Source organism: Anoplopoma fimbria, chromosome 12, assembly GCF_027596085.1.
Source record: "Anoplopoma fimbria isolate UVic2021 breed Golden Eagle Sablefish chromosome 12, Afim_UVic_2022, whole genome shotgun sequence".
NCBI lineage: Eukaryota > Metazoa > Chordata > Actinopteri > Perciformes > Anoplopomatidae > Anoplopoma > Anoplopoma fimbria.
The window spans coordinates 1426093-1452587 of NC_072460.1; the positions used below are offsets into that span (position 1 = coordinate 1426093).

The following is a 26495-nucleotide window of genomic DNA, read 5'->3' on the forward strand; positions in this document are numbered from 1 at the left end:
AACCAAAAAAGTTGTTATTTAAGTACATCATCTTATTCTTACGTACTTTGTTTAAGTGAACATGCATCTCAGTAGGAAAATACTGTATTTTAACTCAAGGAGTATGTGGGACTGAGAAGTCACCATTTCTCCACAGTAAACACACCCTATACACGTTTATGGCAGAATACGTGAAAAAAAACCCAAAGAAACACCTATACAATGAAAGGTGTCCATAATCTGCCATTGAGAATTCTTCATATCCTGTGAAGTTGCACCTGTCCTGGTGGATAATATAGTTAGTTTCAAAACAAAGCAAGGGCAGTGACACATTTTATCTAAGAGTATCAAACACTAGAGGGGAGCTTCTTACATTTAACTACTCAATCATCTTTGATGTTATACATTTTATTTTCATTATATCAATTAAACTTCTGCAGCTAAGGAGAGGTAACTGAATTTTAAATGTGCTCCGAAAAGCAACTTTGCATGTTTCTGGCCTATTCTTATCATACGGTTCAGGCCACTCCAGTAAGTACAACTGCCAGCAAGTACCACCTAGTCATTATGGTCTACTTGAAACCACCATTTACAGATCCACAATCAGCACAGTCTCCTTAGAGAAATGCATTCCATCTCCCACATCTCCCTTGTCTGCTAAACAACAAAAGCATCTTGATCATTTTACCATTTTTCTCTAATGATTATTCCAGCATCACAGGAATAATCTAACAGCTCTGACTCTTTCAAGGCGCAACATGTTGTTTCTAGCTGCTCGTGTCAGTGTCCAAATGCTTTGTGTGGAATTAGAGCACACCAACTGTTTTAGTCACATGACATGATCTCAAAATTTGACCTTTATGATCAGATCTGAAAAGCTTTAACCACGGTGAACGTGATGATCTGGAGCCAAACATGTAAATGAGGTGTTGATGCGAATAAGGGAGAAGGGAGATACAATCGTGCCATTCTCTGACCCTGCAGCATTATGGGAGCGAGAAGAGGGAAAGACAGAAAGAAAGAAGCAAATGAGCGAGTGGAGAAGCAAAAGGATGGGTTGGTATGACTGCACCAAGGGATGGCCATGGAAGGAAGCAAAGACACGAGGCAAGGAAGAGAGGAAGGAGGGAGATGCTGGTGCTTTGCAGTCGCGATGGGGCTTCAGGTGTCTTGGAAACCGTTCAGCAGCGTGCGTCTCTTCTTCTCAGCAATGTGCATCTGATTCTCCAGATCCTGTAAAATACAGACAAAACATCAGTTATTATTGTTGAAGATACTTCCAAAAGAAAACATGGAACAAATGAAAAGTAATGTCAGAAGTGTTTCCTTTACTCTTTTTTCAAATCCTAGCTTTTTCAAATATAAACTAAGTCTAACCTGAGTCTACAGCCAGGTAGGCAGTGGTGCTCAGAGCTTAATGCTAATTTCAGCATGCTAACACGCTCAAAATGACACTGTTAACATACTGATAATTATCTGGTTTACTATATACACCATGCTCACCATCTTAGTTTGCATGCTATCATTAACTAATTAGCACTAAACACAAAAAGCAGCTAAGAATGATGGAACCATCAGTAGTTTTTCATAAATTAAATCATAACCCCAAATATTGGACAAATTAAATAGTTTGACCTGATGATGGCGCTAAACGAAAGTCAGAAGATCACCAAAGTTATTACAAATCATCCTTAGGAAGAGTGTCTTTGTCAAATCATCCGACAGTACATCCAGTAGCTCTCACCCCTCTGTCGCTGGCGCTGATCTCCCCCTCGCCTCCCACCACGCCCCTCTCGTAGGTGTCGGCCCGCTCCACCTTCCACGACAGGTTTTCAATTTCTGCTTCCAGCTGGGCCTGCTGGTACTCAAACTGCAGGGGAGGACAGATGAACTTGTTACCACCTCTCAATAGCATGCCTCTGCCAACCACTGGCGTTATAATTTACATGTCGGTCCAAATTATTTTAGACATTTGTGTGAAAATGTCATAATAAACACGAGAGCGAAAAACATGTTTTTGTGAGGTCACTGTGTCCTTTAGACAACAAATTCCGTGTGGACGTTAATTTGGACCAATTATGCCGAACACCAATTAAGTGTTCGGCATTAATGGCGAGCTATCAGAGAGGTTTGTTTCTCACCAGTTTCTTGCGTGGGCCGGACTCCATGTAATAGGCATATGGGTACGTGTACTGCAGAGTGTAGCGACACTGGAAACAAAAAGAAAAGACAAAATGTTAGTAAAATGATCACTCCAAGTCAGACTGGGTCAACATAAAGAAAGACACCATGATAATTCATCAACATCTACATCTACGTACAAATCTTCTAGAGACTAGGGGGATAATATTACACTTTACAGAATGTAAGTCATGGCACACAGGACAGATTTTCACATTTGAAATCAACCAACCAGAAAAAGAAAGTGAATCAGGGGACTCGTCTATTTTTTCACAACATGAAAGAAGTGTGACAAGGTTAATAAACAAAATGTTTCATTACAATGATCCAAATTCCTTGAAAGAGCGCTTATGTATGAGTAACATTTTGTAACACTGTTATGAGTGTGAGATGCCTGTTTGCATTGATATGCTGACACTGTGTGCTCATTCTGTTTTAGCAGCTAGCAGACTCACTGCTCTCTTCCTTTCTACAAAGTTTACAGAAGGTTTTAAATTCTTAGTTTTTTTAAATTTAATCAAACTTGCCAGCTAACTTATTTAATCATATACTTTAAAGCTTAATTGTATTCACATTTTCCTGAATAAATCCTAAATAATTTGATATTTTCGTTGTACCCGTCTTTGTGGCAATCTCCCATCTCTTTCTTCATTTACGCTCAAATCCCTAACATCACCAACTTACTACCTCTGCAACACACACACACACGCACACACACACACACACGCACACGCTTCAGTGTGCAGGTACCTTAGCCAGTAGCTTTGCAGCGTTATGCAGGTACTGCCAGTCGATCCAGGTTCCAAGGTTGTTCATCACTCTCTCCTGGATCTTCTCCTGGATCCTCTGGTATGTCTGAGCCTCCAACTGCAGAGACTTGTTGTGATTCTCCCACTAGAGGGGTAAAGATAAAACAAAAAATGAAATAAAAATAATAAAAATACAGAACAAATGTTTGTAGATCAAGAGAGCTGTGCTGGGTTGAATGTGTCAGTGTCAATAATGTTCTTGTTAGAAGCTCCAGACAGTGTGCTGTGATACTTTTGTCCTGAGAATAGTTATGGACACATATCTAAAGACAGCAGGACAAAATATGTTCTGTGTTAATCTCCCTCAAATCTGAAAATGAAATAATCTTTCCTAGTTTATGTAAAGCAGGGTTTTGACATTGAACCCCACCCAAGCTCCACAGATTTCTCCACCAGTCTCATTATTTGGGAAGAAACCACAAAAGAAAGAAAGAACACAAAAGGTAGAAAAGTGTTTTTTCTCTTAATAAAGGTTTAGGTTTTTTCAAGCAAAATATAAATGGGGAAAATAAAAATAAAAACTCACCCTCTCAAAGTAGAAGAGGTATTTCTTGAGGGCCTCTCTGGCCTGAGCCTGCTGGCTCTGGTTGACTATATCAGGGTTTTCTTTGTAGCGGCTGCACTCGTAGTATTCACTGCCATGAGTCTTCCAGTCACCAAGACACATCCAGCAGAAGTCTTTCAGGACACACAAAACACATATTTTTGGACTCCCCACTACATACATGCATTACACTGTATGTACTGCATCAGCCTAATGATGTTCTTAAAAAGGGCCAGTGTGTGGCATTCAGGGGATCAATTGGCAGAAATGCAATATCATTTTAATGAGTACAATTTATTTTATGTATAATCACCTGAAAGTAATAATTGTTGTGTAATTATTTTTACCTTAGTATGAGCCACGGCAACCTCACCGTAGATGCCCACAAATACTACACACTTGACCTTAAGCTGGCTGATATTGACTTATTAAACAGGCTGATGTTGACTGTGATTGTTAAAATGTTTTTTTTTTCTCCAGATGACTGAGTGCTTCATATACACACACATATGTGTATGCATATGTAATCTACTCAATTATATGCTCCCTTAAAAATGTGAGCTGTCCCCATTGGCCAAAATATGCAAATTAGATAAACAAGACTTTTGTTCTAAGGATTACTTTGAACTAACAATTTCTTTGAAGTTTTGCCAATCTTGTCTTGTAACGACATTTGACTGCTTCTTTTTGTGGGACATATTATGCCACTTGGTGGATCTAAAGGGCCCAGAACAGAGCGTTCATGGGTCACTGGATCAGACTGGAGGTGTGAAACTATAAGGGAAACTACTTACCGTGTTTGCACTTGGAGCATTGCTAAAATAAACAAGACGCATCAGAAAGTCAAATTAGTGAAACAGAGACTTGACAAACAACCACGTTAGTCACGATGTTAATGATTTTGTATTAAAGCATTCAGCTGCTGATTTGTCAGATTCATTAAGTGCTCAACTTAAAACAAATGCATTGTCATACATTCAGCTCAACAGCTGTGTGATAAAAGAAGCACATACCAGGTGACATATCTGACTAGGAGATCTAACCATTTGTCAACCTATTGAAGTTGCGGACTTCAGCTCTCAGAATCTGAATATATTTTTAGTATTTCCTGTGTTCTAGGAAAGGTTGATTTTTATCTCTGACTCACCATGTGATTGCATCCTCCGTTCTTCTCAATGCAAATATTGCACTTAGGACACTAGAGAAAAAAATATACATACAATTATTATCTAATTGGACTATGTGACAAGTTATTCCACTGTATTACACATAATATGCTTTTTTTATCTTTCCATGTGTACAAAACGACAGTATGTGTGCTTTTGTATGTGTATTCGTGTGTACATGTACAGATCCATCATACATCTTTAGTGTGCGCGCTGATGTAGTTAGCCGTCTCCGAGTCATCTGCACATTTTATCAGCCATTTCCGGATCGTTGCACAGTCTGTGGGTGCGTGGTACATCTGACGGCATTTAAAACTGAGACAGAAACAGAGACAAAAATACAGCGTGGAAATCAAATCAATAGGGAACTTTGTGGGTAATAAGCATTTCATTTACTCAAGCAAAAATGCGGCACAGTTTATGTGGATGACCAATCAGTGTCGATGGTAAATTGGTCCATTGGATCACTAAGTTCCTCAGTGCCTGCTGTATTGACAGAGAAAGCTAAATTAGCATGCTTGCGGGGCTGTGCCAGCAGTGCCAACACGTACATGCTGCAGCACAATGATTCTGTTTCTGTTGGCATCGGAATGCAATTTGAGCCAAAGAACCACTGGTCGTGTTTGTTCCCGGCAGCCCAGCTTCTGGAGGGGCCCCGGCAGTCCTTTACGCCCCGTTGCATCCGCAGCTCCGGTCTCTCTCCACTGCTTATTTAACGGAGATATACTCTGGCTTGAATATACTGCTAAATTACGAGTCAGCCAAACACTGTAAAACGTATCCTAGTTCCTGTTTTTTTACATAATGGAACTTAAACAGGTTTAGGAAGTTCTGTTTTTGAGCTGCATCTAGCGCATGGTGACCTCATGCTGGCTTCCCAGAGAAATACAAGCTGAAGTAGTCGGTAGTTCTTCCTCGTCTCCAACTATGTCAATGGATGCAGGAACAGCAACAGATTTTGCAGCAGGATAAGTCAGCTTTCTCATTCAACATAGCAGGCACTGAGGAATGAATTGCTTTAGTTGAGAATATTTACCATCAACACTGATTGGACCTCGGCATAAAAAGTGGCAAATTTCTCTTTTAACACACCATCAGCTCTGTGGCCATCTGTCAAATAGACTTCTTACGTTTCAACTTTTATTAATGAGTTTTTATCTCAAGCTTGAATTGTATTTTCCTCTCTCTCGCACTGCATCCAAGAAAGTGATCTTATTCTTGGATTAGATCAAAATGGTACAGGACATAAGAATTCTGCCGAAAAGTAATCTGCAAAGAACTGGAACTGCTTTAGGATAACAAATAAACATCTAAATTCAGAGTCAGGGAGATAAATAAATATAATCCTGTTCTAAAGCCAGCTGGAAGGCAAAATATTCTGACCATCCTCCCACAATTTTATAAAAACTACAGTATTATTAAGTTTAAAGATGAAATCAAAATGCCCTTTTTGTGTGTACATGTTTGTCCTACCAGAAGACTTCACTGCAACGGCTACACTGCACCCTGCGCGCCCGGGGCTCCTGCACCTTGATGACAATGGGACAGTCGGCACCTGGACATAACTGCAATTGGAAGTGACTCTGCGGGACGAAGAGAGAGAAAAAAGCTTTAGCAATACATTAACAAAATGAACAGATGCATCACGACAATGACGATCATGAGAAGCTTCTGAGGGTAATTCACCCAAAAAACAAGTTAGCCAGACTGATGATGAACTTAACATTGTGTTCTTTGGATTTTCCAGAGTACCAGGGTCATTGTTTCTGTATGTCATTTTTCCAATATTATTAGCCCTATTCACCATTCACATCAATTGCAGGCAGAAATCTAAGACACAATGTTTTTCCTTAAAACGTGGCTGAATGATCCTTTAAGGAAACACAAATGTCTAATCTGAGAAAACATCATTATATTTAGACAATAACCCAGCTGGTGAGAAGGACAGTGAAGGGAGTGATAAAAACTGCAAGAGTGAGCATTCAGATTTAATGCTGTGTGAAGATTCAAGGATTCACTTGTTGAAAAAAAAAAAAAAAAAAAACACCCAAGGGTAGGGTTTACCCCCCCACTCCCTTCCCACATGCCTATGAGGTCTCATCTGCTGTAAATGCAGACCTTGATGCAGCATCTGAGCAAACAGATTAAGCGCGCACACACACACACACACACAAAAAACACACACCTCGACGTAATCTCTGAAGAGGTAGCGTCTGTATTTGTCCTTCAGCTCCTCTCCTGGCAGCAACGGCAGGACAAAGTCTTCTGGCATCTGCAGGGAACACTCCTGAGCCATACACGAGATACCTAAACAAGCAAACAAACATTTATTATGATGGGTCATTTATTATCATGTACACACACTGCCCTACAAAGGCTGCAACTGCTGTTTGTGTGTTTCTTTACTAATGCAACCATCATTTTAACTTGGTCTGGGACTGAAATAGTTCCCCTAGTTGTTTGATTTCACGCTGGCTGGTTTCTAGAGTTACAGTGACCCAGAAACTGGTTCGGTGTCATCTTTCATCATCGTGATTCAGTGAGACACTTGGAAAGTAGCACAGGGACACTTAATAGGTGACTGCATATAAATATAGTCACACAAGCACATACAAACGCACTTGTGCTCCCGAACACTGACAACTAAAGGACAAGGAGTCTGCTAAACTGTATTCACTTGACCAAACACATACAGTGTACTGTACAAAACTTAAAACTGTTTTGTGTACACACCCACACTTCCATCTGCTCTCCTGCTGACACAAGCACAAGTTAGGACACACACACACACACACACACACACACACACACACACACACACACACACACACACACACACACACACACACACACACACAAACACACAAACACAAATAATCATAGGTAGGAGGATGCCTGCCAGGTACATTTTACACCCGATGCGAGTCATCCAAACCTTACACCACGGTCTGGTTGAATACTTGACTGGCTGCAGGGTGTCAGCTAATTCCTGATAATGGACACCTACTAAGAAATTCCAGTTAAACTTTCTGTTCACCAAATCAATGCGCTATCTACATTAACTGATGAAAAAATAATAATACACTTCAATATCTATTTTACAACAATGAGTGTAGTCTTTCAGTGCCTCATCCTCTGAACACCACAGGGTGGCAACTGTAAAGCATGAGCTGCAGGACGTAAGTTGACACTGCCGCTTTGAGATACTGACACATATAAGCTATTGTCTCTAGCTTATAAAACTAACCCGTCCTATTGGCTACCTCAGGCTGCAGCCGACGGTACACATGACCTCACATTTGTTTGTGAAAATATTGATTTGGGGACAATGACATGGCGGGATAGCTGGCTTGTCTTTTGTTAAACATTTTGACAAATGATACCCTCATGGTAACCAGGAGAACAGGTTGAATGGCTTGTGAAAAAACTTGCGATTTTGGATACAAAACACATGAAAATACAAAATGGATGGTCTGAAATTTTTCTCCTTTGGCAAGTGACCATGGTTAAAACTGTAATTAAGGCCTATTCCAAACGTACACGGGCATTTGTGTAAACAGCATTTTCCTCATTGGTTCTAAAAAAAAAAAAAAAAAAAAAAAAAAAAAAAAAAAAAAAAAAAGACCGTCCACACAAACACTTTTTAATATAAAATATATAACTTTCTAAAACTCTTCACTCTGCCCGGATATTTTCAAAATCTTTGTTTTCAGTGACCTAAAATGCTGTGTGGTTGTGGACGAAAGCCCAAAGGACATAGAGAAGGCTATGCTTTCAAAATGACCTGCTCACATGTGGACAAGGCCTAAGTGACTGATAAAGCTGACCAAATACCAGACTGCAAACCCAGCTGGTCTGTCAGGAAAGCAAAGGCTGATATAAACGTTCAAAGGATCAGAGGTTGAAACTGTGATTAAACCCTGAGCAGACAAACACACACACACATAATTACAAGAGCAGACACTTGTGAGTTCACCTCAAACAAAGCTTGACTCACCCACTCTAATACAAGCTTTGATGACTACACAGAAGCACAAACACACACTCTGCTCACCCACTCCCGTGCCATCTTTGACCAGGACAGTGCAGTGCTGCTCCCAGCATGCTTTGCAGAATGAGTGCTGGCAGGGCAGTGCCAGCAGGGAGTCTCTCCGCACGACCTGTAGACACACACCACACTGGAGCGAGTGGGAAGCCTGAAACACAGAAATCATGAACATTACGTCAAACACATGACTGCAGTGTAGAGCTATAGAGCCCAATACAAACCCCTGATATCCTGAAAAAATACAATCAACCAACAAATAAAACAGGACACCCAACTGATCTGAATTTCACTGTGAGCATGAGTAAAAGAAAATACCACAAATGTTGTAGCTACAGATTAAGCTACCCTTTTCCATAATAAATCAACTGATTGACAAGCATATAAATTACAAATGATGCTATATTGCCATCTCAAATAACCCAAGTTCTGGCTACAACTGGATTATCTGCTTCATTATTGCAACCAGATGACAATATGTCCTAATGAATTAAGGTACAGCAGTGAATTAGTGGCTACACGAAAGAACTTAATATTGATTCAAGGTTAAAACTACTGATTTTACACACAGTGAACAATGTAGCTAAGAATTTTAATTCTTTAATATATCTTTTACACAATATTTGAGTGTAAAGTGTATGGCCTGTTAGTTTTACTCAAAGTTGTGTTCATACAAAGGGAGCATGAATGTCATTCTTAGCTCGGTCACAAGATATGACAGATGTAAAGGAAAATCGGAGTAAATAATTATGAGCAAAGCATGAAAACAGCGTGCTCAGGTCCACGAGTAGGTCCTCTTTTGTTGCATGTGGCCTGTTACTCACAGTAACTGATCTGGAGGTGCTGCTGGGCTGGACCAGAGCGTCTGACAAAAGCAGAGACGAGTTGGACTTATATCTGTGGGGAACATGGACAGAACCACGGGTCAGACAAAGATGTGAGATAGAAAAATATCAAACTGCAGTGCAAAAAATGAGAGGTAGAGAGAGAGAGAAAATAAGAGGTAAATCATAGAGAAATAAGAGAAACGATGGAATTGAGAAAAAGTCTGAATTAAAGTAGCTGAAACGGGGTGATGAAAAAGGAAAATTACAAGAATGAAAATGAAAAAGGCCGGAGTGGGGAAGCAGCAGAAGAGACAAACCTGTCCAGTATTTGTGTAATCTGCCAGTGCAAATGCACCAGGATCAGTTTTGCTACCGCTGGTAAAACCTGAGAGAGAAAGAGACAGAACAGAGGCAACGATCACTGGAAAATGTTGCTTCAGTGACACATGAATGACTTGGCTGCCTCGTCTTTTCACTGTAATGGATAATAAGCTGACTCTTGACGCTGATGTTGCTTGTGTCTTATACTGTTGTAAATTGAATATCTTTTGCTTTATTGATCACCGGTAAGACAAAATAAGTTATTTGAAGGCATCACTTTGGACTTCAATATAGTTATATAGACTATAAGATTCAACGATTAATGAAACAAAGAAAGAAATGTATTCTGTAGGACACTGTCCCTTTGTATCGATTAATTAGCAGCCTAGAAAACTGAAATGCGCCATAGTTCAGGGACTATTTTGCCTGCTGATGACTGATGGTGCTCGCTCAGTTGTTACTGTACACTGAATATTAGATGAGGCAGGAAGATAACTCTATAAGGAAGACATCAAGGGTTACTTTAGCATATCACCTCTGGGCCAGACATCTATGGCTCATATTAGTCAACGATTCAAATCGTTTCTCTGGGAGCTGATCAATCGTGTCAAAAGAAGACCACAGTTGTGTGATTAAATGAAGAATGCAAAACAGCATGCAGACTCAAAGTTGCCCTGAATTAATAGAGTAAAAAAAATACTTTCTTTCTTTCTCATGAATATTACTATGAGAGTGCAGCATCCTACAACCCAGCAACAGACACAAGCTCACCTTCAGGGCAGCAGCCACAGTGTTAACCTCCTCTATCAACACCCTCTGACTCTCTTTGTAGGTCAGACAGGTGAACATGTACTCCTCCGGGTCAAAGGAGTCAGCGCCCTGTTGCTCCACGTCACTCGCCACCCCATCATAGTAGGTTGAAATGTCGCCCTGATCCTCCTCTTCTTCTCCTCCATCATCATCCTCATCTTCTTCAGAGTTCACCCCAAAGTCTTCCTCGTTGCTGTCCGACGCCTGGCTGTTCATATCCACAGACATCTAGTCGATTGAATCGACCACCCGGCAGGTAGGCGGGACGTCTACCTGTCGGATCTAAGTGGTTCAATTGGTTGAAGTGGCTTGTTTGAAGCAACACCTTGCCGTGTCTCCCTGCGCCCCTTTCCACCTGCTTGCTTCACTTTTAGGAGACACCCTGCCTTCCTGTCTGCCTGAGGCGCGTAGAGAGCGCACTCAGCAGCAGCGGAAGAAGCAGAAGAAGTCACACTCCCCGTCACTCATTTGGAAAGCTGGTTATGGGTTGATCTGTGGAAAAAAAAGTCTGAAAAGAGAGAAAGGAGAAAAATAATTAATAAATAAGAGAACCAGAAACCAAGAAAAATAAATAAGTGGGGCAAATTATGGAAAAGTGGGAATAAAAATAAATAAACATGCATGTGATCAAAGTTGTGGATTATAGCTTATTTGTGTGTATGTAAGTGTAGTATTAAAATAAATGTCTCAATCTAAACATGTCACGTAACAAAATATATGTCTAATTGGGGCTGATAAAAATGTTTTCCCCAACACTATGTCCGTTTGGATCTGCTGAGGTCGAGGATACTCTATATTTTCACCCCCACACCACACACCCACACACACACAGCTGTATACAAAAGGTCAGCATACAAAATGTCCTAAGAACACTGTGTCGTATTTCTTATAGTACCAACTAACGTTCAATCAACTTCCTTTAATTGAGCCCTAGAACAGATTATGCAGGGTGGCATTATTATTATTATATAAATATTAGACAGTGTGGCCTGTTGACAAGCTGTTAACCGTCTTTGCGTGCTAGAAGACAAGCTAGCAAACACTAAAGGCCACGCACGGGCTGTGACTGGATTAGACCACGGTTCCTCCCAGCCTGCACAGTTGATCAGATCTCAGCTACCTTGCCTGCTCATCATTTGACTCACTTCTTTTATGCTACGAACCTTTTCAATCCTCCTTACTACCTTCTGAATGATCTGCTTTTATTGTCTGGTTGCATCTCTTTCTGTGTCCCCACCTCTGTTACCCATGTCGGTCTCTAGAGTTTTATTGAAATTCACAAAAGACATGATTTTAAAATCAGCTCTTGCTCATATATCCTGTATTTTTATTTTTAAATGCACTGTCGATGTGATAAACACGTGTGGGACACAAGGCATGGGTTAAACCTTAAGACACGATTTAGAGGATTAGCTGAAGATACTTTAGCTTTAGGGATGACGAAACAGTCAAACCTCAATTGTAGCTAACTTGGTGTGAAATTGGACACATCAGGACAGGAGAGCCGGTCTCAATTGGAATTAAAACCAAGATAACTGCAAACACACAACAGCAAAGCAGTAATGCAAGACTGGATTGATGATATAAATGGTGGCATAGGCTAGGCAACTACATATTTATATGTACAATGTTTACAATTGTATAATTATTTTGGGGATCTGTCTTATAGAGCCCCAGATTGTGAGGCATGATCCGCCCGTTTTTACACGTTTCTCATATGATGACTTCAAAAACACCTGAGAAAGTTAGTTAAAATGACCAAAGTACTAAACGTCACCATGGCAACTGGACGTGGGATTTCACATAGCTAACGCAGATTGGGTGATACGCATTACCTCGTTCCACCTTTACATTACTGATCCCTTTGATGGACTTATTGAAATCCTTAGAATGTAAAACTGCGTTGTGGAAAGTGAATTCCCTGTCAATGCTGTGTTTGTCCTTCTCAGGATGGCGTTTCCCTCAAACACAGTTTTATCACTGTTTGTTTTTTTTTTAATGTGGACGGATAGCTTTTGTTTTCTCCTTGTGTGTTGAGTCCAATTACTTCAGGACAGTGACAGCGGATACAATAAGTGCCAAGTAGCACTTATTGTATTCGCATTAGTTTGTTGCATTCGTATTCGTATTAGTTTGTTGTATTCGTATTAGTTTGTTGTATTCGTACTAGTTTGTTGCACTTATTTTGTTTGTTGTATTCGTATTAGTTTGTTGTATTCGTATTAGTTTGTTGTATTCCTATTAGTCTGTTGCACTTATTATATTCGTACTAGTTTGTTGCACTTTAGTATTCGTATTAGTTTGTTGTATTCGTATTAGTTTGTTGTATTCGTATTAGTTTGTTGCATTCGTATTAGTTTGTTGTATTCGTATTCGTATTCGTATTAGTTTGTTGTATTCGTATTAGTTTGTTGTATTCGTATTAGTTTGTTGTATTCGTATTAGTTTGTTGTATTCGTATTAGTTTGTTGTATTCGTATTAGTTTGTTGTATTCGTTCGTATTAGTTTGTTGTATTCGTATTAGTCTGTTGTATTGTATTAGTTTGTTGTATTCGTATTAGTTCGTTGTATTCGTATTAGTTTGTTGTATTCGTATTAGTCTGTTTCTACACTTTGGCTGTGGTTCCTGCTCTGAGAGGCTTGTTTAAGGAGATGAGAAGATGTTCTTGTGAAGCTCAATGGCTGATGTGTGACGTAATGACTGTGACGTGACGTAATGACTGATGTGACGTAATGACGTGACGTAATGACGTCATGACGGTGAGCAGCTCTCTCTCTCTCTCTGTGTGTGTGTTCTGCTGTGACTCTGCAGAACCTCTCAGACCAGCTGACCCGGGCCCGTCCGGGCTATAAATAGTCTGCCAACTGGGTGACACACGCCAGGCAGCGACACCCAGCACGCAGGTTCGATCCCCGTCCTGAGAGGAGGAGGAGGAGGAGGAGGAAGAGGAAGCACCGTCAAACACGCTGCCTGGTCTCTGCTGCGCGCGTGCACGTCGGCGTGCCCGGCCTGCAGACGTGCACGCGCCCCGGTCCTCCGCCCGTTAGCCGGGTTAGCTCCGATGCTAGCCGCGTTAGCTGCTCCCTGACGCCGCCTCCCGCTCACCGCAGCCCGGGGACCGGACGTCAACAAGGCCCCTGTACACACTCACACGCACACACACACGCTTACCTCTCTGTGGAGGCTCGGCTCGTCACCTGGACTGGTCTCTGTGTCTCTGTGTTGGGAAATCTGTCCGCTCGACTGGGAGGCGGAACAGCGCGGCAGCGAGAGGGATTTATGCGTGACGTCACTTCCGCGTTTCTCAGGCTGGCTCCTCCCCCTTCTGGGACCTGGGACATGCTGCAGCTTCAGCAGAGAAAACAAGAAGGAAGACACACTGTGACAGCTATAAAACACACAAACACTGTGACATCTACAGACACACAAACACTGTGACATCTACAAACACACAAACACTGTGACATCTACAGACACACAAACACTGTGACATCTACAAACACTGTGACAGCTACAAACACACTGTGACATCTACAGACACACAAACACTGTGACAAACACTGTGACATCTACAAACACACTGTGACATCTACAAACACACTGTGACATCTACAAACACTGTGACATCTACAGACACACAAACACTGTGACAACACACACAAACACTGTGACATCTAAAACACACAAACACTGTGACATCTACAGACACACAAACACTGTGACATCTACAAACACTGTGACAGCTACAAACACACTGTGACATCTACAAACACACTGTGACATCTACAAACAAAAACACTGTGACATCTACAAACACTGTGACATCTACAAACACACTGTGACATCTACAAACACACTGTGACATCTACAGACACACTGTGACAGCTACAAACACTGTGACATCTACAAACACACTGTGACATCTACAAACACACTGTGACATCTACAGACACACAAACACTGTGACAAACACTGTGACAAACACTGTGACAGCTACAAACACACTGTGACATCTACAAACACTGTGACAGCTACAAACACACACCTCCAGACTGCTGCAGGAGCTCCTCTTAATGTGAATACACAACAACAACTAGGAGTCACCTTCAAGTCATCTTTAAGTCATCTTTAATTCATCTTTAAGTCATCTTTAATCTTTTTAATAACTTGTTCTCCAGTGTACTGTAAGTCTACACATATCTACATGATATTTATCATTCTTCATCATTGTGTGAATTTAGGCATTAGTACTTAAGCAGTATAACAAGAAGGAAGACACTGCGACATCTTACAAACACCTCCAGGCTGTTACAGGAACTTGGATTCCTTTATAATGACTTTGTTCTCCAGTGTACTGTAAGTCTACACATATCTGCATGACAAAAATCAGAAGAAAAACTGTGCAAAAAAACATCACAGATTAATCCTAATGAAATGACACAGGGTTTTAGTCCTCTTGCAGTCTGGGCTTTTCATCACAGTCACATCACACATGACGTAATTGTACTAATACACAAATCCTGATCATTAATCAAATTAAATTAACTGCATTGTTATGTTTGATATTTAAATGATATCACATCACCAACATTCCCCATATTGGTGATGTATTTGTACATTTACTAAAACGTTTTGCACTGTTCCTTTATCATACACTTTAACAGACGTGTGTGTGTTAAATAATGTGTTTTTTTATATATACATTATTATATCGTAACATGTGTGGTGCAAAGTGTTCTTGTTGCTCTTCAACCGGATGGAAACATTGCACTCAAAGTGTTTTAGCTCTGAAGGTATGGGACCGGTGGCTTTAAAAACAATGCATCACCCTCTGCTGTGCTTCAGGGCAGCAGACGAGTGTAACAGAGGGTCAGGCCCCTGTTATTGCTTTGCTATTTGGTCTTGAATTACTAAGAAGGAACTTACATCAGAATCTCAGCTGACGTTTGTTGTTTATGCACAAAAAATGTCATTAAGTTAAAACTTTGTTTTAAAAATATCCAATAAATGCAACAAAAGCAAACAGAGTTAACAAAATATTTTTATTTTGTTTGTTTTGCTTCTATCTGGTATTATTATATCTTAGAAAAATACTTTGCACACACAAAAGTGTTTACCATTTTAAATACAGCCATCACCTGCTGGGTACAGAACACCTACACAGACACAAAGTCGGAAACAGTGACAAAAGTGTGAAAGAGATGAGTAAGAGGCTGAATGTGAGGGCTGGTTCAGAATACAGCAGGAAACTAGTGAACCCCAGAGACGTAGCAGCCCAACAGGGAAAGAGAGAAAAAGAGGAAGTAAAGTATATGTGAGAAACCAAGACAGGCAGTGTGTGAGCTAAGAAATAATTTTACAACTTCCTAACTGAAATGATTAAACCTCAAGTGTTGGGTTACATGGTCCACTCGGCTTCTGTCTGTCAGATAAGTGGATCCAACAACCCAAAATAGTTACATCAACTCAAAAATGCACTGTAGCAGAGCTATTTGTTCCTGAAAACGTGACAACCTGCAGATACAAAGTTTTCACTTGACACAAACAGTACAAGTGTCTGTTTTCATTGAGTCAGGCTACATGAGGTACAGTCAAGTCAGTAACAACGGCTGTGGTCCAGCTGGTCGTCCAGGGGAAACATGCTAATATGAAATTACATTCAATTAATCAGTAGCAGGCTGTGGATCCACTAAAAGTAGAAATAAACATTTCCCATAGTTTATAGTTTATTAGCCTGAATTGTTTGTTCACTGGTTTGTTTGTGTTTACTTGCCACACAAGCCATTAATTCAAGTTGGCATGAGCTGTACATACCGTTGTGTGTGCTGAACTGAAATGGAAACCATGTCCCCCGGGCTAAAACCAGCCCTTTACTGATCAAGTTCTGATGCACTGAATACTTGCTAGGGGGCTGAATGTATCACAGCAGTCTGGGTAAATAAAGGGCAGTGCATCTTTATCCCAATGTCAAACACGCATCTGGAATTGTAAAGACACCTGTTCTCACATTCATGTTGAGTTTGTTCTTTCCAAAGCAACCTGGTAACACTCTTCTTACCAAGTGTTTTTTCTCCCTGGCATCTTGGCATGTGATGTGTTAATACTAAGCTCTCATATAAAAAGTGGACAACAGAGTACATGAGCTCATGGGAGTATGCACAGAGAAGGTGGAGAAAGAGCAGGTTTAATGCATGGAAGAAACAGATTAACCTGCAGATCAGTTCACTACCAAAACATACTCTCCTTCTTCCTCCTCTCTTTCCTCACCTTCTTATAATGTTACAACCAAGGTTCCAAGGAAGACTGTTAAAAATTGATTTCAAACTGTGTAACGCCTGTGGCACACTTATCCTGCTTTCAAGGAATGTGACCGTCTTCTAAAGTAAATATTAGGAGCAGTCAGTCAAGTACACATTTGAGAGCAGAGAGTAATCAGCCTTGATTTAACTAAACCTAAGTGTGTTTTTTTCGCTCTCCGACATCAGGCTTTCTCAAAGGGGAACAAATGTTTCTCTTGTCCTGTCTTTTCTCGTTTTGTGGTATTCTTCTTCAGTCCGCTGATGCTGCCTCCGTCCTCCTCTGCCTGTCTGTTCTGGGGCCAGGACATGGCCAGAGTCTCAGCCGCTGTCTTAGCTGAAGGACTTTCACCCTCAACCGCCTCCTCATCTGAAGAAAGCCCGCCAGTCTCCTCGAGGCTCACCAGTCCCTGGTTCTTCTGTCCGTAGCGCTGTTTAAGTCTTTCTTTGATCAGGAGCCCCTTCACCAGCAGAGTCCAGTTGGAGATCACTCTCTTTTCTTTTTTCTGGAAAGTGAAAGTGAAGAAAAGTTGAAGAGGTGTTTTGGTTCCAAACAGGTTCCAATGACTGGTTTTGCTTAATCTTCAAATTAAGCTGGTGTTTAACAACATAAGTTCTCCTCTGAACTGCACAATCATCATAAATGCATCATAACTGCATCATAGAAAGTTAATACATCTACTCAATCAGTTAGTCTCACACACTCACACACTTATGCACAAATACAAACACACACACACACACACACACACACAAACACACACCTCTTTCTCCTTCTGTCTCTGAATGTCTTGTTCTTCCACCCAGGCCGCTCTGAGAATCTCTTCATGCTCCTCACACACAATGTAACCTTCAGTCCTGAAACACACACATTAAATCATAGAGTATACTTTATAAGCATTTAATACGTTTTTATTACATCTGCTTTTTTGTTCTCTTTTTCAGCAGTAGAGGAAACTACTTGCGTTGTGTTGTATATTTTACGATGTGCAGACTCTGGGGTGTTTAAGTGATTATTTTAAATATTCAATTCATACCATGCAAAAGTTTACAATGGAGTAGTTTTACCTGAGAGGACAAATGGAAAGAATGAAAAAGTGGAAACTTAAAGTCATGAAAACTTGCACATCAACTGATCCAAGTTAAGTGTGTGAGAGTAAATAGAAAACAGCAATGATTAAAGTATTATCTTATGAGGTTTAACATGAAATAATGATGTATGTAATGGTCTTCTGTCTTCTAACAGGTGTTAGAAAACTATCCTACATGTGATAAAAGCAACTGTTAAAATTACTAGCAATAAAACAACAACGCAGCTGTGATAACTGACATGCTCCTGTTCTGATCACACTCCCCTACTTCCTCCTGTTATAGTCCCCTCCCATTGGCAGATTTGTCAGTGTTGTCTTACACAGCATGTGAGTATCCTCCATGGAAGTCGAAGCCTGTGACCGCAGGGGTGGCGTCCATGTTCAGCTTCCTGGCCACGCGGTTCAGGTTGGGCAGCTTGAGGTGAACACAGCCCACCGGTAACATACAGGGCTTAAACAGGTAGACGTTACCAAAGTCGTTACGGGGAACCTGGAGACAGCCACAGAAAACATGTAAACAACACTGCACACATCTCACTTCTTCTAAATGTATTTATTTAAATCTTATCATATTTCCTCCCAGTTATGATTCTAGTCCACAAAGGCGGATACCTTCCCATCCACAGCTATAGGCGGCTGGTACTCTTCAGTCTGCCATTCTCCAAACAGAGCCAGGTCATTCGGATCCTTCTGCTCAGATGCCATCCTGGCTTTGCGGGAACGATTAGAGAAGCCCCTCACCATCTGACAGAGAGTGAGACAGTGGTGCTTATATACACATTGTCTCATTATTTTTCATTCCATTCATACAGGAAACAAACAACATTTGAGTCCTACCTCAGTTTCAATCACAGTTGAGGCCTAATAGCTAATATTTTTACTCTGTGTCAACACAGAACGGTTAGTCTAGTAAAAGCACAAACTATGTCTGTGTCAGTGTAAATACACATGTAAAAATGATTGATTGTGGGGTTTTTTTCTGCAAAGCACTATTTGTACATGTTCGCATTAGCATTGTGTCTAATCAGTGCCTACTGGATGAAAATGTATTGTTATTAATTGTTTTGCTTTTCATGCTTTTTATCATAAAATAGTCATGCATTCATAAGGCAGTACTACCTTTGCCCTGCTTTACAGTTCATCTCAGTATAATCAGTATAAAATCAGAGTGACTTTTGTCAACACAGCAGAAATTCAAGTATGTTTCCTCTAGAAACTGAATAAAATGCTACACAGTAACGTTGCTCTTTTGTTTTGACCACAAATCATTTTCACTGCCCAAATAGACCAGGATGGTGGTTGTATAACATCAGCAGTGTTGATTTACATTTAAAGGACTAGATTGTGATCAAGTTTTCATTTAGAGGTAAACTGTTCCTGAAGTTGTTCACCTTGTTTGGTAACATCAGTCATGAATCATTGCAAATAAAAGACTGCTGGACTGATTTGGCAAGAGTGGAATTAAGTTAGAGAGGAACAGAAATAACAGAGGAACAAACTGAAAGAAGGGAAGTGATGGATGGAAGAGAAAAAAAGAAGAGAAACAAATAAGGAGAACAGATATGAGAAAAAAAATTCCCACCCACCTTATACGGTTCCTCTCCTAGTCTGACAGTCCGCGCCTCTTTCAACCAAGTGTCTTTGGAGTGTAGCGTGTGAACACAATCCCTGAAGAGAAAGATGATTTAAATATAATAGGAACAATGTGAAATAGTTTATTTTTTAGACTGAAATTCCTATTTGCCTTGAGAATTTAAAGTTTTTGCTCATGGCTTGAGCCAAATGCTCAAACAATGTATTTCGGTTGTATCTGTAAGTAAGCATGAACAGTGCCTAACAAACATTAACAGTCAGCAGGAGATGTAATTGATTGCTAGCAGACCACTATGAACATGTGAACACAAAGCTTCGGGCACATGACAGTTTAACTAATCGAATAGCACCACCAGGTGGACAGTGATGCTCACAGCCACGATGTATTCAGACACGCAGGTCATCATCAGCTGTGTCCCAATTCAGCTGATCTTCCAACTCAACCGGCCAATGAAGGCGGGTCCTTAACACTGAAACTGTAATCCTACCAGAAGAAGATGGTCAAACCTCCCACACACCAAAACTCATGCTGCATTCAGGTGCTTGCCAGTTTATGACGAGGACCACTGTAAACTGGGACAACTTCTATGATGCCCTACAGTGAGAGTGGTGATGTTATAGTTCAACACATGAGGGCCTACTCCCAGACGTCTGTGTGTCCATAAACCCCCTGTGATTAACAAAAAAATATTAAAACAGGGTAATTTATTCCTGTTTTTAAGGAGGAATTTGCCCTATTTCTTCTTGCTCTTTTTCATTCTAGTTGAAGTGGTAGATCAACCACTGACTGAAGACCACACTTGTGCAAAAACCTGGTAAATAAGAAGTGGCCATATGAAATTTTCCGACTTGTGTGAACATCCCGTTTAATAAATGATTAGGGTACAAATGTACTGAGGGCTAAAAGTATACATCTATTGTGTCCTTCAAATTAAACCCAAATAAGTCAACACTGCATTGCATTGCTGACTGTTTTGCCACTGACCTGGAGTACACCGGCTCTCCCCTGCAGTATCCCAGCATGGTGGCCGTTGACGGGTAGACAGCCTCATATTTCAGCAGGTGTCTCTTTAAGGCGTACAGCGGGTGGTTCTTATACTCCGCTATCGAGATGGGCAGGGGTTTGTTCAGCAGTTTGTTCTGGAGCTGGGTGGCCAACATAGGGAAGAAATAGAGAAAAGATGGGTGGTATCAATAAGTATAATAATAAGTATAAATGAGTGTTAAACCAGTTGTCAGGAAAAAAAAAAGATGATCTTGTCTGTCACCTCCTTATCCTCCCTTTTGTCCCTCTCATCCTCAGGCCGGAGGAACGGCTCAAGCGTCTCTTCCCACCAATCTTCATCCACCCGCCTCTTCCTGGAAGATGTCAACCAGGTGGGGTCGTACTTCCTTCCCAAGTCCTTCAAGAAGCCATCTCCGTCCACCGACACCACGTACGTAATCGGCGCCGTTGCGCTCTGGGAGCAGAGGTGAGGCATCCCGACGCCGTGCTCCACGTCTACGCAAACCCAGGATGAAGTTTTCACCAGATACACCTCCAACCACTCGTCCGCTCCAGGCCCCTTAATCTTTCTCCCACTCCTTCCCTTTGTTCGGTTAGGCATGGTTCCTTCTTCCTCATCATCTTCCCCCTCTTCCTCACACTCTTTGCTCTCCTCGTCTTTGATCTGTTTTTCCCCTCCACCACTCCTTCCCTTCGGAGCTGCAATGTTCTTGCTGTTTGTCACTTTGCTTTTTCTTATCCCCTTCTTCGTCTTTTCTCCCCTTCTTCCTCCCTCTGAATCCTCACTGTCTTCCTCACTGGTCGCCTGAAATTCCTCCTCTTCGCTAAGCCCCTCTTCCTCCTTTTCCCGTTCGCTGTCACTTTCTTCCTTGTAGCTGACCTTAGAGGCGATGCTGCGACGTTTTGAGTTCTTTGGCCTCTGCCCTCCCGAAGATTTAGTCACCTTCTTTTCCTCGTCATACTCTTCCTTTATTTCTTTCGTCTTCGCTTTCTTTCCTCCTCGGCCTCCCGTGATCTTCCCCCCTTCAGCCGGTCTCTTGGTGCCAGGTGAGACCTTCTGCTCAGGGGAGGTGGTCTTGGAGGTTTTCTTTTTTGTGTTGGTCTTTCCTGGAGAACCAGTAGATGCCCCAGCCCCTTTGCCCTGCAGAAAGGAAAAATATATTTAGATTCTGTTTATAAGAGCAGAAGACTAAATACCAGCCTTTTAAGTGAACTGGTACTCGTATACTGGTGATACTGGTAACTTGAGCGTAAAGGCTGAGGACAGAGTTCTCCGTACACTAAAATAAAGCCATTGGCTAAGTGTGGTTGCTGAATCTACATCAGTATTGACGTACCTTGGCTGATGGGGGTTTGAGAGGAATCGGCTGCAGAGAAAGAACCAATCGGCAGGAGAGCTGCAGAGACCTCATGACCAACAGGAACAGCTGCAGGAAACACAAAACACACATAACATGTCTGTTTATCCAGTTTATTCTATTCTACCTTTAAATGTTCACTCAAAGGCTGAAATTCACTTTATTAATTGGACCAATCTGGTCCCAAAACACCAACATGAGTAATCTCCTGGTGGTTTCTGCCAGACAGGCTGGCCAGCCGCCTCTCCAGCAGAGCGCGGGGGTCCGGACGCTCCTCACAGGGAAGACTGGAGTTTAGGGTGAACGTTGATCTAAACCTGAAAAGGAAGAGAGAGAGAAGAAAATGGAAATAGAAGACAAAGCGGTTATTACAGTGGTGATGATGACTCTGGAGTCACACTGTTTGACACATTTGGACATGAAAAGTAGCTTCAGGCACCACGACACGTCGAGCACACACCATTTGAGCAGTCCAGAGAGGTAGTTCTGGTCGATGCGTTCCTTGGCGACGGAGCTGAAGTGATTGGGCAGCAGCGACAGAGTGATGGCCAGCAAGTCCGGTTCACAGCACAGACGGCCGCGGAACATCCCGCTGGCTATCAGGCACAACAGGTGGACCTGAGAGACCAAGCAGAGGTTTGCAAGGACCAAAAATCACACTGTGGTGACTTCAAATCAGACTCAGAATAAGCACACAGCGAAAAGAAGAGCGCGTAGGTGTTCTCACCTTGTGTGTGTCTATCAGCACGTCCTTCTTCAACCGGTTCACCATCCGCCTCATGTAAGTCTCAAACTCTGCCTGCCTCTTTTGCCTGGCCAATGAGAAATTATGATTATTAGTATTACTAGTAAAACATACAGACGTTTCTCCATTGTATACTCACACAGAGATCTATAATAAATATATACAAACTTGCACCTGCTGTTAAAATGCATGAACTGTATGTTTGGAATCAGACACATTTTAATGGCTTCTTCCATATCCCACAAAGAAGCAGTTAGTCAGCAGGCTTTAAATAGATCAATTCAGAGTTAAGATAAATACGATAAAGGATCAGTTTCACATGGACATAGTCCACAGAAGCTAAGACACTCTTCACAATACGAAAACTGGTCATAGAAAAGAAAACTATATTTAGGCACTCTATTGCAGCTATCTTAGAAGTCGGACTTTGAAGGTAAGAACAGCTGAAGAACGGTTCCTTTCCAAGACCAAAGATGTTTGTTGACGCGACATGGAACTGTATTTAAGATGAGATCGATATCATTGAAACAAAAGTAGATATAGAGGACGTATAATAGATCATATACAGAATACTAAAACTGATCACAATTTAAAAACAAAACCGTAATTAAAGGTTTAACACTACTACACAAACTGTCCGCTTACTTTTTCCTGACTTCTGGAGTCTCGATCTCTATCTCAACCGGCTGGGAGGGCAGGACGGGTTCTGGTGGTTCAACTGGACCCAGCGGCTCAGAAAGCTCTGATCAACACAGACACACTCGTTTATTACTTTCCTCCCAACATGCTATAACATATATGTGAAAACAATATTCTCCAGCTTTTTTCTCACCTTTTAATATAAATGAAAAAGTTGGAAATGTATTATCACACACAACAAGCTGTTTTCTGCTGATCTCTCACTAACCTTCCACTTCCTCCCAATCATCCTCGTCTTCCTCACTGTCCTCCTCCTGCTCCTCTTCTGCTTTTTGGTTTCCTTGGCGTTCACTTTAACCGCAGGTGCTTCTGAGGTCACCATGTCAAAATCATCTTCACTGTCAGTCTCCCCTTCACTGGCGACTGGAAGTATTTACTGGCTTTGACAGCAGTTGCAGTTTTAGAAGTGGTGGAAGAGGTGTTCACTGGCGCTCGTTTTGAGGGGGCTCGTGGTTTGGGTTTGACCTTCCTCTTGAGCTTCTCTTCTTCCTCTATGATGCCGAACGAAAAGAACAAAACAGTTTTACTCTCCAGGGTTTGAGAAACGATTCAGACTGAGCAGTTTAAAGGGATACGGTTTGGTTTTAAGTCTTCTACTCCTCACCTTTTCTCTCCTGAGGTAATGTGATGTTAAGCATCAATGAATATCAACCACATTAATGCAAAACTGAAATATGATCACCCTATACAAACAAGATAGCCATCATAGACTATAATGGCTCTATCAACATTTGCATTGCACTTTATATTGTGAGAAGGGTAACATTTAAAAGGAAATTAGTTTAAAATATTAGGTTAGATTATTATAGATTAAAACCTAAATATGAATAAACACATATCCATAGAAATCAGACAGTAGAATGGTGGTGGTTGAATCCTCCTCACAGCAGGAAGCAAAGAAGGCTCATGGGAATTATAGTTGCAGTTTATGAATCACTTTATGAATCACATTGGTAGCTTATGAAAACATAAGCTTCATAAGAAACAGCTTCATTTACATATTTACTTTATATTTGTCTGATTGCTTTGTTGTGTATTTTTCTGTTGTTTTATATGGCATCTTAACAATTTATACATTTGAAATAATATGTATAAGACAGAAACGGTCCCTCAGTTTCACACAAAAACATGATGTTTTGATGAAGCGGAGCACAGATGTGGATCTGGGTTAACAGAGCCACTCAAGTAACCATCCATATCACCGTACATGCACCTGCACTCTGGTTGCTTGAAAAGTATATTTTTAGTGGCAACAATAACAAAACAGCCATAAGTAGGAAACATCACTGAATAGTTTATTTTTGCGTTGAAGACCTCCTGGAAGATAATTCACTTACTGAGGTCTTTATAGGAACCATCGTTCTCTCAGGCTGGGCCAGTAGTTCGATTTCATAAGTCAACTTTTAGTGGAATCAAATTGTGATGATATATATCATTTTGAAATGAATGATTCCAAAAAATCTGTAGTTTAAAACCAACAAAATAAGTCAATGAAGTTTTTGTTTTATTCGGTGCAGGGTGTCTGTCTGATCTGATGTGTGACAAGTGACAGCATCATTTAACTTTATTTATTTATTTATGTATTGAATCAAACATGTTTCCTATAAACCACTTAGTGATAATAATGGAAAAGTATCACTGTTTATTCACGTGTCACTGAACCTTCATCATCATCATCAGCTCCATGCAGTGACAATCAGCTATAAGTCATAACCCTGCAACCAAATACAGCTAATGCACTGAGCAGGGTGCATGCATTATGGTCTACTCAGTAATGTAAAGTATGCATCAGCTCAGGGTGTCCTCTTGGTTTTTTGGATGCATCTCTCTCTCATCCTCTGCTCAGGTAGGGTCAGTGCATCGGTCCATCCTTCCATACCTGCATCTTCCTCCTTCTTCCTCCTCCTCCTCCTCGCTGCTGCTCCGGCTCTCTTTGGCTTCAGCAGCTGCTTCTTTGTATCGGCCTCTCTCTCTGCACAGCCTCTCCTCTTTGCCATGCTTTCTCTTTCTCTTTCTCTCTCTCTCTCTCCTTTCTCAAACTTGCATCAGTAAAAATCCCTTTCTGTCACTCAAAGTGTTCTGTGTTACAACTACTCGATCTGCAGGAAGCAGCAGTTATGAGACATGTCCATCTGCAGCTTTCATAAGTCGGGAAACGGCACTCCGGTTGTTTTGTGGGCGGGGCTGTGACGTCACGTCCGCTCCTGCTTCACTCTTTAAGGGTGTTAGGCTGATACAACCTCATGGACACTGGGGGGAGATGTTGGGCCTGGTTTGAGGTCACAGATGAGGTTGTTCCTCCTCCTGATGTTGTCAGTGACACATATATAACTCCATCCATGGGGTCTGGTTAAAGAGACAACAATAGCATCTGTTCCTTGGAATATTTAGCCAGAGGCACATAATGAGTCTAAATGTAGAATCATTCAGTCTCTCGTTCCACAGCCGACCTCAACGAACAATACCAGATCTGGAAAAATGGTGCTGTGTTTATGTATGTGTATTGTACAAACATTACATTAAGCAACGGAAAAACACCAAATCTATTTATAGAGCGCTCAATGTAAGAGCCGCAGTTCCATGACAGGTTTATTCTAACATTTATGAGGACTTCAGTACTGATGTACTCTTCAGATTTCTCATAAAGCAGTGATTTATGTCACTTTCTCTTTTGATATGAATGTTTTACCAAATATTTAGTGAGCCCAGTTTGAGTGGAAATAATGCAATTTCTAAACGTGTAAAAAAAATATTATATTTTATGGATTCTTGTGCACATTTAGTATCAGTGTGATGACCAATTCATTCTACAGTGAGCACAGAAACATGGGACCTTAAGCCATCTCTGTACAACCGTTGAACAAAACCCCGAGACTTTAGCAGCCAGGTCTGAAACAAGTAGTCACAGGAAGGACATTTACTTTAAGTTTCCATGACTAAATTTCAAGTCTTTTGAAGCAGAAGCAGATGTGGCAGATTTATGTCGATCTATTTCTATTGTACTTGAATGTGTAGTGGGTTAA

At 41.1% G+C, this 26495-nt stretch overlaps 2 protein-coding genes across 2 annotated transcripts in view; both read right to left on the reverse strand.

Annotated features, from left to right (window-relative positions):
• Nucleotides 1-11182, reverse strand: part of arih2 (ariadne homolog 2 (Drosophila)) — an 11810-nt gene extending 628 nt beyond the window's left edge. The window contains exons 1-14 of the mRNA XM_054608840.1: nt 10644-11182; nt 9869-9936; nt 9549-9621; nt 8734-8875; nt 6865-6986; nt 6153-6262; nt 4877-4994; nt 4661-4711; nt 4308-4329; nt 3496-3647; nt 2911-3054; nt 2121-2189; nt 1724-1849; nt 1-1212 (exon numbers count right to left, since the gene is read on the reverse strand). The exon at nt 1-1212 is cut by the window's left edge and continues 628 nt beyond it. Of these exons, the coding sequence (XP_054464815.1) occupies nt 1141-1212; nt 1724-1849; nt 2121-2189; nt 2911-3054; nt 3496-3647; nt 4308-4329; nt 4661-4711; nt 4877-4994; nt 6153-6262; nt 6865-6986; nt 8734-8875; nt 9549-9621; nt 9869-9936; nt 10644-10910 (1536 nt within the window). The 5' untranslated portion in view covers nt 10911-11182 and the 3' untranslated portion in view covers nt 1-1140. The remainder of the gene's footprint in view (nt 1213-1723; nt 1850-2120; nt 2190-2910; nt 3055-3495; nt 3648-4307; nt 4330-4660; nt 4712-4876; nt 4995-6152; nt 6263-6864; nt 6987-8733; nt 8876-9548; nt 9622-9868; nt 9937-10643) is intronic.
• A 4557-nt stretch (nt 11183-15739) lies between these two features.
• On the reverse strand, nt 15740-25641 carry xpc (xeroderma pigmentosum, complementation group C). Its single transcript, XM_054609207.1, is given in 16 exon segments — nt 15740-17486; nt 17745-17838; nt 18392-18561; nt 18684-18815; nt 19658-19739; nt 20650-20810; nt 20933-21811; nt 22008-22097; nt 22225-22345; nt 22489-22646; nt 22756-22840; nt 23419-23515; nt 23681-23738; nt 23741-23823; nt 23826-23963; nt 25352-25641. Coding segments are annotated over 16 exon segments (2787 nt in total). The 5' UTR covers nt 25470-25641; the 3' UTR covers nt 15740-17165.
• Nucleotides 25642-26495: the final 854 nt, after the last annotated feature.